Below are 17783 nucleotides of genomic sequence, written 5' to 3' on the forward strand. Positions count from 1 at the left end.
GGCAGCGCAGACTGTATCCTCGCTGACAGTTTCTAATTTCAGATATCTTCAGTCAGGCCCGTCCGTTTTTGGCTGCTTTTGTTGTAATGTTTCTTGGTTGGAAAGGAGTTTGTGTCGTGGACAATTGTTTCTAGAGGGAGAACGTGGCTTTTCTAATAACCCAGCTAAGAAAAGGGAAAGGAATACGACCATGGTGCTTTATGAAAGGTATGTTGATCATCTTGTTCCCCCTCGCCATCGTACAGTTTCCGTCGGCTCTGCTGGTTTAATATCTGCTGTTTCAATAGATTGTATCAATCTCAGTTATTTCCGAGACTGAAAACAGACTGCAGAAGGTCACATAGCCGGCACTCGGGAGGTGTTTGCTTTTGATGTGGGAAAGGATATCAGTGTTAATCTATAACACATATCTGCTATATATATAATATATAGCATATATTTGTACACTTTTCCACTCACTCTCTCTGCAAGTGATGAATGGGCTCGCATATCCATTACTTTCAAGACGACATTGGACTACCGGCTGCAGGCAGTGGCCTGACATTGCCGCGGATACATCTAAAACTGCTATTTACTGTTGTAGGTGCATCCATCATTGCCTTAACTGATGAAACACCAATTTATTATTTGTGTTATTAGAGAGTTGTCATTTGCTACATGGTGTTATAATATAAATCCTAGACTGCAGACAGGTTTCATTTTCATGTTGACGTTCTGTCTTGTCAGGATAATATGCCATTAATAATGACATATCACCATTTTTTCTATTGTGGATGTTACTGCTGTGCTGTGAGGTGATTACCTGAAGTGCTGCACTTGATTCAGTAATTCCAGGTTAATTTATTATCTTAATCTTTTCTCTCCTAAACTGAGTCTAATTGACTGTTTGTACTCACTGAAATCAGAGGAGTGATAGCATAATAGAAATGCATGCTGTTGCTTGCTTTGCAACACGAGGTAAATTCTAATTTTTGCACCATGGGTGTCTGCAGCATGATATTTAGGTCTACCAATTACTGTCATAGTAATTTGAAATGCCATGCCTGAATGATAGTCTTGCAGAAAATTATTATTTTTTGAGCCACTCGCTCAGGAATTGCCACTGGGCTCTCAACTATCATCCCACTGAACGTTTTCTGATAAAAAGATGTTTACTAGCGCACAAAACTTTTCTCTACCAACTTTGCTTGTCTGCAGTTGGAGGTGTAGTGTGTGTGTGTGTGTGTGTGTGTGTGTGTGTGTGTGTGTGTGTGTGTGTGTGTGTGTGTGTGTGTGTGTGTGTGTGTGTGTGTGTGTGTGTGTGTGTGTGTGTGTTGTTGGGGGTGCAGCGGCGTGTTTTTACGAACGGAGTGGCTGGGATCTTTGCTGCCATGGCAACAAACCACATGACTAGGTGTATTAGATTGCCTCGGACAGTGTGCAGTGAGGCATGGTGTGAGCATTCTCTCTGCTGCTTTGCCCCTTTGAAAGTCTTGTTCTTTGCTTACTTAAGTCCCCCCCACCCCCCTACCCCCCAGCGCCGAATTAACCTTCTATGTGGCCCTGGGGCACAATGAGCTGTGGTGCCCCCCCTGTTTTTGCAGCGCTATGCATTGTGCATGTATCAGTCAGTCAGGTAATTTTACCTCCTCCCTCAAACAAAGTGGTTGTCCAATCATAGTTGAGCGACCATGACTTGGTAGAGCAGGCCTGTCAGATTTTGATTTCTCTGCGTTGAAGCAGTTTTTTTTTTTTAGTCTTTCCGAAACCAAAGAATACAAGAGTAAAACTGTAAGAAATGCATTAAACAGTGTGCTTACCTGCTTTACAGAAGCCGTAATTAAATTTTGCTATTGCTACATAGCCAATGTTAGCATTAACATCTGTTCACTTAACAGTCCAGAAGAAATGTTGCGAGTTCATCGTCAAACTTCATTCCTTTACTCACCCAAGGCTGTCTCCAGCGGTGGAAAGCGATGCCAGTGTTAACTCTCATTTTGCTTCTATTTCTATCACTTCTTTTTCTTCTAATGAAGTTAGCATGCTAACCAGGTGGCCCCAGCCCAGTCGGGCTATCTCATCACTTTTTAATAGCGAGTCACTGTAGTGTCCAGGCCGCCCTGAAGAAGTAGTGTTGCCCAGAGGGCGTATTATAACCTCCTGTATTGTAAACCCAACGATGGCTGAAGCTCTTGGCAAGCAACCGTCCCCACTGCCCACTACTGAGACAACCACGTTCGGCGGCAGAGAAAACTTACCTATAGCACCTTTAACGTAAGCTGCCCATCTAACTAGCTTACTAACTACAGTGGTTAGGAGCATATCATTCACTAACTACATTAATTTTTTGGGTTACAGGTTAAGTTTTTTTTAAAAAGCACAATTTATGACTAGCACATCCACCATGTAGCATTTCTCATTGTTTGGAAGCTGATCCTGGATGCTATTAGAGGTCAGGGTAACATTAGCGGCTCTATGGTGCTCTTTATTGGATTTGGGAAAGTTTAGACTCCAGCAACCCCAGCCTACGTGCAGCTTCAGCCTTTTAGTTTGATACCATTTTACCATTTGATGCCATGTGGCCCTTGCGCATATTTAACACCCCTTGTGCACTGTTTAAAAAAAATCACCAATCGCCACTGTTATCACTGTAAACTGCATATGTGCCCGACAGAGCTTAGAGACCAGTCTCACTTACAGAGTTGCCTCACTGTGAACTTGGAGTGTTCGGGCCCCTTGATGGTCTGGGGCCCAAGCACTCTGGCAGTTGCCTGCTTTCCCTGGTTGCTAATTCAACCGTGGTAGTTAGTTGCTACTATGACATTATTTAACTGTAATTATATTAACAGTAATGATGTAGAATTGTGAAGTGAAATGGCATGATATAAGTGTGAGTTGCATCGTGTCAAATGGACATAATGTTATTATAGTATGTTTACTATGTAAACCAAGTGCTGAGTGTTTTACAGCTGCATTATACACAGTGATGCTTTGTGATGCTCCTGAAAATACATTTCAGTTTTAGTAAATATATACAGAGTGAAACAGAAAGCAATAGGAAGCGCATATTCAGTGCTTGAACAATGCCTTAATTGGAGCTGTTTCTGTTAAAAGCTCAGACTCTGAAATTACTTTCTGTCTCCCTGACCAGAATGATTGAAGACTGCGGGTGGAGCGGTGACAACATGGCAGATAGAAGGCAACTGTTTGTTGAGATGAGTAAGTGCTCCGGGCCAAAGCTCAGTGTGATCGATGCCGGACCGTTTTACACACTGACCATAAAAATGGCAAATTCCTCTTAGTAACTTTCATGTAAAGCAAAAAATGAAGACATGTGTCTCCACTGGTGTCAACCAGATTGATTTTAAACACAGACAGGCAAGCCTGCAGTATGAGCTCATGCTCTCCTACTATTTACACAGTGTGAAGACACACTGTTATGTTTTTATGTTACATTTTTTCAAATATTTTTCAAGTATTATTATAAAGTATTTTTCCATACTGCCTCTTTCCACAGTTACAGAGTTTATGTAGGCCATTTTTTATTTTAGACCATGCCCAGTGCCATGATTTCCAATGACTGTTTTATCTCATAATGCTGAGACTTTAGCTCTGCCCCGGTTCTGTACAGTCAGGTTTGAAATATGTTTTGTGTCTACACTGGACAAGTTGTAAAATTAAGTATAGACATAACTAATACTAAAAACAATGAATTTTCTGAATGTGCTGTTCATGGACACATCACAATGCAATGCACAAATGGGGGGAGCTGATCAAAGCTGGGGGGAAAAAATGGCGGTAGACCAGCTTTGTGAAAACAGAAAATAAATCTTTGGAAAAATATTTTTCCATGTGTTAAATGAAGTTAAATTGGCAGCGACATTCCAAAGTTTGATTGGCATGCTTTTGTGCACATATCACATAGTTTCATGTTAGTATAAAACGCTAGGCTGTATTGGCTTATTTTTAAAAACATTCTACTGTGTACAATTAGCATGTATTATGGAAGTGGGACACACAGTTAGTCTGTCAGTCAAGACAAATGGGAAAGGCAGTTATGAAAATTGTTGTCTGCTCATTCAAACCTAATCAACAGCCAGTCACAGACAAAGATGTTGTGATGAAAAATGGCATTATGAAATGAAAGGGTTAGTGAGTAAAATGGCATTGTTAAATAAAAACAGACTTAAAAAAAAAAGTACTCCAAATAAAGTCTGTAATTATAAGACAGAAGAAAACATTTAATAATATAGAACTAAGTTTGAAAAATGTGTTCAATTATTTCACAATTAAAAGGTTATATTTTATTTATTCACATGATTATTTCATAATGTGATATTTATGTATTGAATACTCTGGGCCTCCATGCACTCCCACTCCAAGTTCCATTTCTGTCTGTCAAATAGCATTGCCATTTCTGTCATTACTTAATGAGTAATTGTTCCTCAGGGGCTCAAGATTTGGATTCCATACGATTATCAACATACAGAACAGCCTGCAAACTCAGATTTGTGCAGAAGAAATGCAATTGTGAGTAAGATGCAGTGCACTTCCAACTACATCACTATGCTCATATTTTGTCCCATAAAAACAGTTGATATACTGTTTCCCTGTTCTCTCTCTCCAGTGCATTTGGTTGATATTTGGAATGTCATCGAGGCTTTTCGAGAGAACGGCCTCAACACCATGGACCTCAACACTGAGCTCTCTGTGGCTCGTCTAGAAGTGGTACTGTCCACCATCTTTTACCAGCTGAACAAACGCATGCCCACTACCCACCAGATCAACGTGGAGCAGTCCATCAGCCTGCTGCTCAACTTCCTGCTGGCAGCCTATGACCCGTGAGTAACCCGGCGAATGACGGTCGGCGACTGGTTGTGTACTTTCATATCTGAGGTCTTGACGTGAGCTAATGTAGTGTGAAATGTGAATCTGAAGTTTGTGCCAAAGTGGAGTGAAAATACAGACTATATGCCTTAATGTTGTCACAACATGCTGGCATAGTGTATTTTTTTGGTGTGGGTAAAAACCAAGTTTTTTTAAGACAATGATCACTGATAATCAAGTGTACCTTTTTAAAGGTTGTGCCTATTTAAAAAAACAGTTTTATTCATAGGATTGTAGCGGCAACACTACACGGGCCTTGAGAACTCAATTTAAAAAGAATCTATGATCGTAATGTAAAAATGTATTTGCTCCTTTTAGGGACGGCCATGGCAAGATATCCGTCTTTGTTGTGAAGCTGGCCCTTGCAACCATCTGTGGTGGGAAAATTCTGGATAAATTAAGATGTAAGCAACCCAACAAATCTTTATTTTGCTTTTAATTGTGAAAAATGAATTAGAAACCACCCATTTTACATGCAATAAATCAGCTAATTGTCTATGTAAAGTTTATACACAGTCTAGTCTAAGTAATATTCTGCTTTGGAGTGTATAATACAAAGTTGTTAGTTACTGTATTTTCTGCATCTCTTTGCGCTAATCCTATTGCTCCTAAAAGAAAAAGCAGTGTTGGCCTATCTCTTCATGGCTGGGTGAATTCATTATTCATTATCTGAAGGATAGGGTTTATTGCATAATCTACGAAATCTGTGGGCGCAGTAAGAAAGGAGGGCTATGTTGCCAGTGTATTATAACAACTGATTTGAATAACTGCTTTACTCTGGTTTGTTTTCAGAAATAAGTGGGATAATTGTATTGTGTAATGCCATAATTAGCCGACTGTGGTGGTGGGAAGTGACAATTAGTTCGATGAATTTTTTTTAACGTCTCCCTCTATTGTTCGCAGATATTTTTTCACAGATATCAGATTCCGCTGGAATAATGGTGAACTCACAGTTTGACCAATTTCTGAGGGAGGTTCTCAAATTACCGATGGCGGTTTTTGAGGGACCTTCTTTTGGTTACACGGAACAAGCTGCAAGAAGCTGCTTTGCGCAGCAGGTGAGCGTCCTGTAGCCACAGAGTGTAATACTTAGTGAATCTGTGATTGTGTTAGCATCGACGTTGTGGGTGATTCTCACACTCCCCTGTGCTGAATGTCAACAGAAAAAGGTCTCCCTCAACACATTCCTCGATACGCTGATGTCAGACCCGCCCCCTCAGTGTCTGGTGTGGTTGCCGCTCATGTCGGAAAGCCGGCAAGGCTGTGAGGATGTAAAGTTCGGCTTTGCATCATAATGTTGAGTCAGAGCGGGCACAATCCGTCAGGCAGACTTACACCATGAAACACACATACTCACCCCCAGTGAAGATGCCCAATGGAGACCTTACGCGCTGTGTACGAGTGTGTGTGTTTTTTGTATTTGTGAGGCACTCACCATCACAAGCCACCTGCATGTGAGCAGAAGAAACACTGTGACATGCTTACACATATGCAGTTTGATGCTGCCCTGTGCTTATTTGTGTGTGTTTGTTCAAAATCAACGGATTGTTGTCATCAAAACAGGCTCGATATCCCAGCGCATCTGTCCTTAAATTAATGGAAATTAATCCTCTGCTCGCTGAAATGTGGAAAAATATCTGGGTTTATCGTCACATCTGTTTGTGCATCTGTGTGTGTGTGTTTGTGTGTCTGACCCCCCCTTTCCTCCCTGCAGTCTTTCACCCGGTCAAGTGCTCCTACTGCCATACTGAGAGTATGATGGGCTTCCGCTACCGCTGCCAGCAATGTCATAATTACCAGCTCTGTCAGGACTGCTTCTGGAGGGGGCATGCCAGCGGTTCCCATAGCAACCAGCACCAAATGAAGGAGTATACGTCATGGGTAAGGGAAGGAGAGGGGAGGAGGAGAAGGGCGGGCTGAGGGAGGTGTGTCTGCACTGGACCAGTCAATGTGGCTATTTTCGGTCTGCTTCACCACAATGGAGGGTTGCTGAATGTTCAATGCAGGTGACAGCATTGCTGTCGTGTTGCCAGGTGTTTTGAAAAGAAATTAGCATCCTCGTGTCCTCAGAATCTGCGCCTTACTTCTGTGTTTCTCCCAGAAATCCCCTGCTAAGAAGTTATCCCATGCACTCAGTAAGTCACTGAGCTGTGCAACCAGCAGAGAGCCTCTTCACCCCATGTTTCTCGAAATGCCAGAGAAACCTCTCAACCTAGCTCATATTGTGTAAGTTCATCTTCATTCTGTTTTCTTCATAATACAGAAACAGAGGAATCCGGTTCTGCAGTCGGATAGTCGGCTTCTGATTTCTATTTCAGATTTTGAAAGGTTTGATTTCCACCCTCAGCTGATATTTATCCGTAGCTGCCTCAAAGTCTGAAGTCTTGGGTCATCCGATCAATGAGGTTTAATTATAGCCTAGGGAATGATTGTAATCTGTTGTTATGATTGTAATACTGCTACTGCCTTTCCTTTGACTTGACTGATGTTTTGTGGTTTCTTATAAATAATAAACAAAAGCCTATACAAGCGTAGCCTTTTTAGTACTCTGGAGCTGTCTGTTGAAGGCTGAATTAGGTACTTGAACATAAATCCAGTTCTTGTGCTAAGAACTACACTACTAGCTTTGCCTACGTTTATTCCATGGACTTCAAGACATTTTTTACCTTTGAACTGAATGTTGAAGTTCTTCAGTTAATAGTCGCAGTATTTTATAACCCTTACACAGCCAAGAGAATTCAGCTTTCTGACAGACCCATAGTTGACTTTTGAGGTCAATACTAATTGTTTAAAAGTGAATGTTAAAAACTCTGATAACAATATATCTGTCTATATTAGGGTTTTGGGGTTTTTTTTGGGTTTTTTTTACATGGCCACATAAAATTAAAAAAAACATTTTCGATAGGGATCCCATAGGTTTGGGTAATAAAGAATTGTGACCACGATACATACTTAGTGAGACATTCTACAGTTGAAAAATAAATTTGTATTCTAAACACTGTTTCTTAATTACTGCAAACAAATATTTGGCATTTCTGTACAGCAATTTTCAACCGTCACAGAGCATATGTTGATACTGATAGACAGTATCTGTGATGAGATGTTTTAATTTTATCAGTCTGGCTCCGGTCAGTTCCCTTTAGTGGTGATGTTATTTCCTGCTCCCCCATGTATTTTTTATAATGACTGAAACTTTTACATTTAGTGTTGTCTTTGAACTGCTGAGTTGATCGTAATACATTTTTTTCATCCCCTTCCTTGTTCTTTACTTTCCTCAAAAATAGAGACACGTGGTGAGTTTGTTTTGATTATTTAACACAGAACAAAATGTGTTTTTGTACATTTTGTTCGATTTAAATCCTTTGTACTTGTTGTGATAATCATAGTGCCATCCCTCCCATTGTACTGTCAGCGTCCGTCATTGGTTTCTATCTGAGCACGTGGTTCGTTCCTCAATTCACTGCATGTTTTCATTGTTGACCACACCCTACATAACTAATTATACCCCTTATATCCTGTGTTGCCACATTCTGTTACATGTACAGAATATTATCTACTGAAATATATTTTCAAAGATCACAAGTAATCCGCTAGAAATCGGCAGCAATTAAAGAATAAAAGACAAACGAAAAAGGCAGCTGCATTTTCTTTCTCTTGAACATAAAAGGCAGCCTTGTTTTCATAATATTTGAAAAGTTGATATGTGTTTCCTCTCCAGGCCACCAAGACCAGTGAACATCACCAATGACTACTCACTCTCTCACTCCATGCCTACATCAGGGAACCCTTACTCCACCAAAAAGTGAGTACAACAGCAGGAACAATGGATGTGCTGGATATTTACAGGGTATCTTTTCAGTTTGCCATGATCCCTGAAGGCCCCATACCCTGTAGACTCTGTGACCTACACTGTCTTTATTTTCTTTCCTTTTTTTTCTAGAGTGTGTGTGTGTGTGTGTGTGTGTGTGTGTGTGTGTGTGTGTGTGTGTGTGTGTGTGTGTGTGTGTGTGTGTGTGTGTGTGTTGTGCATGTGTGAACATTTGTGTGTCACCATAATTTTTTTTTTTTTTTTTTTGTGGTTTCTTGCGCTGAATGTAAATGGCTTGCCTTACAGCAAGAATAATGATGTTGAGCACAGAAAGCCCTTGACTGGGGCTGCTCCACATCTGTTGAAAGGGAGAGGGTAAGTGACACAGGTGTGCACATGAGACTGCTTTTGTAGCTCAAATGCATGCGTGAACTAATATAGATAATAATCATAGGGCATAAACTAGAGCGCTTATCGTCCTAAGGAAACTATTAGCGAACCAGTTTTCTTGTAGAGGGGTTTACGTTGTTGTACTCAAGGGGCTATTTCAAAGACGCTAGATGAAGCATGCATCATAAAGCTCATTGGCCGTTAGTTTGGAGTGTCTATTAGAATCTTTTCAATCACATAGAAATGGGAAAACCTAACTGCCAGTTTCTAATATAATCTGAATGTTACCTTCAATCTCCTCTAAATCGAAGTGACAGCGCTTAAATAGTATAAATTCCAGAGCTCATTGTTTATGTTTATGTTTATGATGCATGTGAAAAGGTATAGCTGCTTAAATTAAATGGGATTAACCGGCTTTTTTCAGTTGCTAATTATGTTGTATTTCGGAAGATAAAAGTTCTTTAAACCCCTCTGCACCTGCGTTTGATGGGAAAAGAAAGTGTTTCTCTACAGAATACTACTCCCTTTAATAACTCATAGAAAAACGTACCGATGATGTGATGAGTGAGTGGCGTTCTATAGGCTATTCTCGATATTCATGTCAGAGCATCTGCCATTGCGGTTACTGTTTGCACAGGCTGAGAAACTATATAATACTGGTCTGTCAGGTGATGTGCCCTCTGGAAGTTGACTGGCTAGCTTTTGCACAGCAGTGACTGAAGAGAATACCCGATGACATTCCTAAATGTACATCTAAAGTTTATGAAAGGGCATGAAATATACAGTTAAAGGGTCAATTTAGCGATTTAGCATTGTAATTACATAAAGTTGGAGGACTTACGATAGTGAAATTTTAACAGAGGTGGTCAAAATCAAAACAGAACGATGTCAAGATGACTGTCTTAGTCTCTTATGTTGGTCAAGCTCCAAAAACTCTCAATCCTACATTTAGTGCCACGCAGCAGCTTCCTAACGGGTAAACGGCCACATCTTTCTAACTCCACAGTCCAAATTTAAAAAGATGCACTAATGAATATTTTCATTGTGACAATGGATTAAATGACTGTGTAATCTGAAAGGGGTCGCTCAGACCAGCAAACATGTAGATAATTATCACCTAATTCACCAAGTCTCTTTATCACTACGGATTTTTTTAGCGTCTTTCAGTTCATTGTTTAGGTTTTGTGGCCCACAGCTTTATTGTTCGGTTCACTCTCACCGCTCTCATCAGCCTCAATTTGCATTACAGCAGGCAGCTGTTTTCAGAGAAAGTTAACAACCAGCCATTGAACATAGTGGAGCATTTAGCAGCATGAAGAGCCGTATCAGCAGTTGGTGGAGAAGCAAAACAGAGCTAAAAGGAGTGTGAATATTTTACTTACATTTGTTGGGTGGCCAGAAAAACGACTACAAATAAAGGCTAACTATGCTCTTTGTCTCCTGGATGTGTAACTAGGTAAATGTTTGCTAACACTTTCCGTTGTACCTAAGCCCAAAAGAGTCTGACAAGACTGGTCCCTGACTTTCTTTCTTTTTTTTTTCTTTTTTTTTTTGTAATATCAGATTGACTTTCTTATTCTTGTTCCTCTATGGCTAATTCTGGCTAATTCTGCTGTAGTCTTCAATGATGGCAGTTGGCATGGATGCTACATTACAGAAGTTTGTGATGCAGGTGGAAAAGGTGGAAAACCTCCACAATTACAGGAGCTACGTCAGTAAAGACTGTGCATGCTTGACATACTGTATCTTGGGGGCTGAATGTGCGACTTAAAAATAACGACTTTCAATAGTTTTAATAATAGAGCACTGAGTGATTGATGCTAGTAGAACGTAAACAGTGCATGTAGCTCGTAGAGTTGCTGGGCATGTCCTTAATCGTGCTCCTAGCCTGAATCGATGGCGTCCCTCCCAAACATAATATGGCCTTGTTTCTCTCTAGTCACCCATGAATGGCTGCTTTTCAGCCACTCTCCTCCTCTTCTCTTTTGTTGTGTTCGCTCTCTCAGCTTTCTTTCCCCTCTCATCCCCTTTTCCTTCTGTTGTCACCTGTGTAATGTTATGTTTTATGTTTTGTCAAACCCTGCACTGTTCCAGGTTGAACTACAACCTCGATGTTGCTGATAGACTTGCTGACGAACATGTTCTCATTGGCCTCTATGTGAATCTACTCCAAAACAACCCCAAAACATGGTTAGTTGGTGTGCTGCTGTGTTTGCCAAACACCAGTGGGAACTATGTGCTCTGCTGAACTGCCACCTCGCACTCCTTCCCCTAATCTAACCTCTCTCTGAATGTGGTACAGTCCTAACGCTGCATGCTGTCAGAGAGTTTTACAGACTACTGACCTCGACCTTTGACACTGCTGTCAGCACATTAGCATTCACATTCACATTCAGCAGAAATAGCTAGTTTCGGACTGATTTGTATCCAAAATGGTATCAAGAGAACAGTATAGATTAGATTTGATTTCAATATTAAACTACATTTTTAATATCTGAGAGCTTAAAGAAACCTGTTAAGTATACATGACCACAAAATATCAGATTTAACACTTGTCTCAGTCATGTAATGTACATGTTGTTGTCTTTGAGTAAAATTTGTGAAATAAAAAACAGCAAATAGTGTCGTATTTGCCACATTATGTTACTCCAAATGCTCAGGGCAGATTACTTGGGTAATTGGTTTTCCTCAGATTTGACTGCCTCGTTATAAGGTCATCTCTAAAATGCGTTTGGTATGTTTGAATGCTGTGTATTACTGGGAATATAATATATTCTCTCACCTGTGAAGCATTGATGCTTATTTCCTTACTTATAAGCAACAAGAAAATAGTGTTGTCTGTGTTTTTTGTGTGTGTGTACACTAATGTGCTTGTGTGTGTGTGTGTGTGTGTGTGTATGTGTATCAGTGGTGGTTAAAAACCATCTATAATGTTGGCTACCTGTATTATAGTTGCAGCTCTGCAAACCCCCCCCCATACCTTCCTGTGTGAGTGCATTTGAGTGCTTTTACTTTATATGTGTGGACATACATAACCTGTGTTACTGTATCAGTGATCAGACTGTATGAGTAATCCTTCTGGCCTTTAAATACAAAGCGAATGATTACTTCACCTCCACTTTTGTGTAATAGCTCAACTTCATTCCTGCTTTTGTGGTTTTACATAAGTAGCTCAGCATGATTACAGGGGCCCCTGCAGACTCTTGAACAAAATAAACTTCACTGCATTTTTTGCATTTTTTTTTCCCCCTGCATATTTTATATCTCTGAAGCTGTGTCTTATTAACTGTCTCATGTTGTGACTCCCATCTCTATTTTCCTCTTGATCAGTTTGCTGGAGAGCAGTAACCATCAAGATGAAGAGCACAGTCTCATTGCCCGCTATGCTGCTAGGCTGGCTGCTGATGCTGCGGTGAGATATGTGTGTGTGTGTGTGCGTGTGTGTGTGTGTGTGTGTGCGTGTGTGTGCGTGCGTGCGTGTGTGTGTGTGTGTGTGTGTGTGTGTGTATATATTTATTTATAAGACATTTATTGCACACAATATCATGGCATCTTTCATTAGTGTTCAGTGCCAAAAATCTGTCCTTGATGAGAAAAAGGTTCAGCGTATGCTGCTACTCTCTACCCTTGGGGGTTTCAGTCCTTTTTATTGCTAAGATGAAGAAGGGATTTACAGGTGGTGATCATCTCTAAACTGACCTGTATGCCACTTTATGCTCTGATCAGGTCTTGATGGATGTCTGGTGACTTCACCGTTTTGTTCCCCGGTGAGATATGAGATAAGGTAGAGGATGACATCATCCCGAGGTAAAGCGAGTTCACGTGATGTCTCTTGCTTGGTTTCACCAACAGGCTCATCAGCAGAGGGTCCCCACAGACCTCCCCTGCTCTCTGGATGCCAACAAACAGCAGAGGCAGCTCATTGCTGAGCTCGAGAGCAAAAACAGGTCAGGGATGACTGCCTTGGTGATACTGTTCACTTCGGTCTACTTACCTAATAGCAAATTCATTACTAAAAACTATTATTATTATTATTGTTGTAAAAAATTAATTATTAGCCAAGTTATGAAATCTCATTATTAAATATTAACATTTTCAAGGAGGTAACTAACTGTATATATATTAAATGTAGATCAATGATTAGCTGGTCAAGCAAGACGAGGCAATTTATTGTATAACAGACAATGGTTAATTCAAAATGTTTTAAAAATTGCATAAAAGAAGTAAAAGAGAATAAGTTAAAAAAAAAAAAAAGAAACACGTAAAAAGACTTAACATTGAATGTAACAACAAATGTAAACATCAAAATCAGATCACTAAGTAGTAAATGGCGAACCCAAAGTGGATGCAAAAGCAATATTTTTATATTAGCAATGGATCATTGCTTGTATATGACAGGTTGCTGGAAACGATTAACCCACAGAGAATTATCACCCGAACCTCCTTTTTCTTTAGATCTATGGCGCTTTATAGGCCTTCTTCACAGAGGACATTTTGACATTACACAGTAGGAAAAGCACAGATGTAAATAATAAAATTAATGATGGCTCAATTCCATTCACCTGCTTCAGTATCAGTGTCCTGGTGTTGTTCATGCTGGCTCACTGCCACACTGCCATGACTTACTGGGACACTTAAATACAACACAGCCATCGTTAATGTTCCAGTCAAGTCAGTTTTATTTATACAGGGCCAAATCATATAAGAAGTTAGCTCATGACACTTTTCATATAGAGTAGGCCTAGACCGTACTCTTTATAATGTTATTATTAACACCTGTGCTTTTCCTACTATGACAAGTCAATATTTCTACATGAAAAAGGCCTATAGCCTCAATTTCCTCATTGTTTTTGGTTTTCCATTTAGGTTCAGACTCATCGCTCTCTAAGTGTAGTTTCCAGACGCAGCAGGCAGCTGTTTTCAGCAAAAAAAGCGGCACCAAACAGCAGACAGACACAGTTAGCAGCTAGCTGTCGAACGTAGTGGAGCATTTAGCTGCTAAAGAGCCAGATATTTGCCTCAGGAGTTAGCAAAACAGAGCAAGTTATGGTCGGACTTACATTCATCTGGTGGAAACAAAATATTGCTGCTCCATATCTGCTGAATGTATAAATAACCAAGGTGATAATATATAAAAAGTTATATCAGGTTTCTGATCAGATTTAAACATGGTCAGATGTGGATAGGGCCCAAGATCACCTGGGATGCTGTTCTAAGTAGCATAGTAGCAAAATGCTGCTTCCCCATGTTTTGTGTTGACCTATGTGGACAAAGCATGTCAGAAATAATAATTTGGTGTTGCACTTGCATATGTTTGTGCCCGTCACAGAGAAATCCTGCAGGAAATCCAGCGGCTGCGCCTCCAGCACGAGGAGGCCTCCCAGCCACCTCCTGACAAGGGTCAGCAGAACCCGACTCTGCTGGCTGAGCTACGGCTTCTCAGGTAAATCCCGAGTTTAGCTTTGACTTCCTTATACCTTACATACTGTAATTGCTTGCCTTTTTAAAAAGCAAATGAACAACATATGTTAGACTACAGGCGCACGTAAAGCTTTTTTTTCTTGTTTTCCATTAACATGACATACTTGCATCATCACACTGTACAACTTGTGTCTTCTGTTAGGCAACGCAAAGATGAGCTTGAACAAAGAATGTCTACTCTGCAGGAGAGTCGCAGGGAACTCATGGTGCAGCTGGAGCAGCTAATGATGCTTCTCAAGGTACCGGAGACGTGTCTTTCATCTCTTTCACTGCACAGTAGTCACATACAGATTAAGTCGCCTCCATGATTACTGAAGGAAGACACACTCTGTTTCCTGTGGGGAACAATTAGGTTATGGTAATCTTTTTTTTTTTTTTTAATGTTTGCTTCTTGGCCGGAATTAGTTCTGTCGCAGTTTACGTTTGCATGTTTACATAATCCTAAATGGGCACGTACAGTAGCCTGTATTATTTGCTTCTTATATCGATGGCTGTAAGTCGAGGCTGTAAGTAATATGGCCAGATGATGGCCTTTGGCTGATCACTCCTGCTCATGTAAAGCAAACACTGCACTTTACAGATGAGGAAACGTGAGCAATTACCGAAAATGTCCATTAGAGGGCGTCCATTTCCAACTGCCAAGCTCTGTCAAAGGCCCAGTCCGTCTTTTTTTTTTTTACCTCAAAAACTTGAGGTAAAAGGCATTCACCCATTTACTTAAAGAGTTTGATCTATAGATTAGAAATAAGGATTTTGAAATAAGTCTTTTTTACTCTAATCATATCTTTGGCAGCATCAGATAAAGAAAAAAATCATTATTGTTTGTTGTGTAGTGTGTTTCAAAGCCTGTCCCTCAGTTTAGTGTGACAGCAGGCTCCAATCCTGTATTTTAATCTTTTGTATAAGTAAAGAAGCAAACAGGTTATGGATTGTCATGAAAAAAAATCCTCTCACAAACATTTCTGTTATCGTAAGTGAAATACGGCGTTGATTAGATATGTTATGTTAATGTGTCTCATACTGCCAGACGAGGGTCCAGACAGACGATTTAAGAACAGGATGCTGAGTTTGGGATTACGCTCCATCACACTTTACAGATTTACGGATAACCGTTAGTGTGAGGATATCTTCTGCGGTCAACAAGACAGGAGTTCCTCAAAGCCTACATAAACTGCCTACTGTACTGGCTTGAGTGGGCAGGATATTCATCTAATTAGCCTAAAAAGGTCGATGCTAATCCATTTAACATGCGTGAGGGAGCCACATACTCGCCACGTCCCGGAGGAAATACGGGCTGGATTTTTTTCAGAAATACTGAAGTGCAATGTGGTCGTTGTTTCATGCGCCATGAAATATTGTTTTCCAGCTGGAGGAGGAACGGAAACAAACTGTAAGTGTGACAACTGAGAGGCAAGAAGAGACCGAAACCTGGAAGCATGTATGAAAAGAAACCTTTGCTGTTGTCGCGTGAACTTTTTTATCTACAAAACTGTAGCTTCTCCTTTAAAAACTAACGAGGTGAATGTACTGTAATTCCTCAGTTTGTCTGAAAGTTTGGAAATACAGTTGTGCTTACCAGACAAAAAACAGCTTGTGGTTTGGTTTGTGGGAGTAATTGGACTAGCTTTTATGGAGTCGGATCTCTTTTAACAGCATGTTGAATATCTGAAAAAATGCTATGTTTACTTGAAAATTAGTAAACACAGCTTAATGATTCCACATAGTGTACATTTCTAGCATGCGTGTAATGTGTGTTGGTTATGGAGCTATCATGGTGTACATTTAGGACAAATTGGCCTCTCAGTAGACTTTTATAACTATTAAACAGAAGTATTGCAGCTGTTTTGGGGGATTTAAGTGAAGTTTCTTTGCTGTGATTTAAGCCCTGAGAATGAAAAATAGTCATTTGATGCATCGCTTGCGGTTTTTTCTTTAAGAAAAATCCTTTTAATTCAGATTGTATTATATTCTTCTCACAGTCTTGCAATTATAGTATGATTCTCTCTCCAAACAACAGAGTGGCACAACACTAAGACTGTCTGTGTGTGTTGCAGACTCAGGGTCCCGGCTCTCCACGCTCTTCCCCCAGCCACACCATCAGCCGGCCAATCCCCACACCAATCCACTCGGACTCTGCCGGCACAACCCCGACTCACACACCTCAGGACTCACTCATGGGCGTGGGAGGGGATGTTCAGGAGGCCTTCGCTCAGGGTAACACACTTGAACACATAAGCATGCATTTGGTTATGGAAATAATGTCCGGTTGGAAGTTGTACGAAACCACTTTTCACACTTTTTTTTTTTTTTTTTGTCTGTTTTAAAGGTCCAAGGAGAAATTTGAGAAATGACCTGCTCATTGCTGCTGACTCCATCACCAACACAATGTCGTCACTGGTTAAGGAACTCAATTCAGGTAAAAATGAATCCAAAAAAAGCTCATGTTTAGCTTCCTGAATGTTTATACAACAGCTGATTTCATCTCTTCTCCACAGATGGTGGAAGTGAGACTGAGAGCACCGTGGATTCAGACTTTGGACGTGGAGACCTGTTGGCCACAACCTCTTCAGATCCCTTCATCACCTATAAACCACGGTCCTTATGAGATATAATGTTGGCTATGTCATCAACAATCCATACACAAGAAATAATATAAATAGCTTTTGTGCTGTTTTTGGAGAGGACCTATGCGGATATGAGACAAAAAAAAGTTGTGAAGGAATAGATAAAGGTTCTTGAGATAGCACCTGCCATCATAAAGTTGATTGAATTTCACCCCCAACACCTTTAGAAGGCAAATCATTAATTTTTGGCAAAGTTACACCCTATATATTCAAAGCTCTTTCCAAGTGGTGTCTTCGTCTACACTTTTCCAGCTCGTCCGTTGTCCCTGCTTAACCTGAGGAACTGCTTTGGCACACCTTGCGGCTTCCTCCTGACAGATTATTTGACCTATTGCCAGCTTTCCCATTAGCGTTGCGTTGTCCCATGCAGATGTTTGTGATAAATACCTTATACATCAGGCCATCTCCTACATTTCTATAAACCATTGATTTGAATCAAAAGTAATGGTTTTTATAAGAGATTACAGGTTCGTGGGACTTTGTTAGTTTTCAGTCTTATTAAAATGTTATACTTGGAAACAATAGTTAAATTCCTATTAGAACACAGTTTTATACCTTGAGTTTCCAGGTGCACCACCTGTTATTTGTCTTGTTTTAAACTGCCTGTTATCTGT

General features: G+C 40.3%; 1 protein-coding gene and 1 long non-coding RNA gene across 2 annotated transcripts in view; one reads left to right on the top strand and one right to left on the bottom strand.

Moving 5' to 3' along the window:
* Nucleotides 1–17783, top strand: part of dtna (dystrobrevin, alpha) — a 20755-nt gene continuing 2972 nt past the window's right edge. Inside the window, exons 1-20 of the mRNA XM_040143082.1 lie at nucleotides 1–207; nucleotides 3131–3198; nucleotides 4429–4509; nucleotides 4607–4820; nucleotides 5185–5270; nucleotides 5770–5924; nucleotides 6030–6129; nucleotides 6581–6747; nucleotides 6968–7092; nucleotides 8151–8159; nucleotides 8585–8668; nucleotides 8981–9049; nucleotides 11159–11254; nucleotides 12395–12476; nucleotides 12917–13011; nucleotides 14394–14507; nucleotides 14688–14784; nucleotides 16600–16759; nucleotides 16872–16961; nucleotides 17041–17140. Coding sequence (XP_039999016.1) covers nucleotides 191–207; nucleotides 3131–3198; nucleotides 4429–4509; nucleotides 4607–4820; nucleotides 5185–5270; nucleotides 5770–5924; nucleotides 6030–6129; nucleotides 6581–6747; nucleotides 6968–7092; nucleotides 8151–8159; nucleotides 8585–8668; nucleotides 8981–9049; nucleotides 11159–11254; nucleotides 12395–12476; nucleotides 12917–13011; nucleotides 14394–14507; nucleotides 14688–14784; nucleotides 16600–16759; nucleotides 16872–16961; nucleotides 17041–17140 — 2009 coding nt within the window. The 5' untranslated portion in view covers nucleotides 1–190. The remainder of the gene's footprint in view (nucleotides 208–3130; nucleotides 3199–4428; nucleotides 4510–4606; nucleotides 4821–5184; nucleotides 5271–5769; nucleotides 5925–6029; nucleotides 6130–6580; nucleotides 6748–6967; nucleotides 7093–8150; nucleotides 8160–8584; nucleotides 8669–8980; nucleotides 9050–11158; nucleotides 11255–12394; nucleotides 12477–12916; nucleotides 13012–14393; nucleotides 14508–14687; nucleotides 14785–16599; nucleotides 16760–16871; nucleotides 16962–17040; nucleotides 17141–17783) is intronic.
* LOC120798646 overlaps nucleotides 16661–17783 on the bottom strand; it is a 13506-nt gene continuing 12383 nt past the window's right edge. The window contains exon 3 of the long non-coding RNA XR_005708730.1: nucleotides 16661–16767. This is a non-coding gene — a long non-coding RNA (uncharacterized LOC120798646). The remainder of the gene's footprint in view (nucleotides 16768–17783) is intronic.

This window comes from Xiphias gladius, chromosome 14, assembly GCF_016859285.1.
Source record: "Xiphias gladius isolate SHS-SW01 ecotype Sanya breed wild chromosome 14, ASM1685928v1, whole genome shotgun sequence".
NCBI lineage: Eukaryota > Metazoa > Chordata > Actinopteri > Istiophoriformes > Xiphiidae > Xiphias > Xiphias gladius.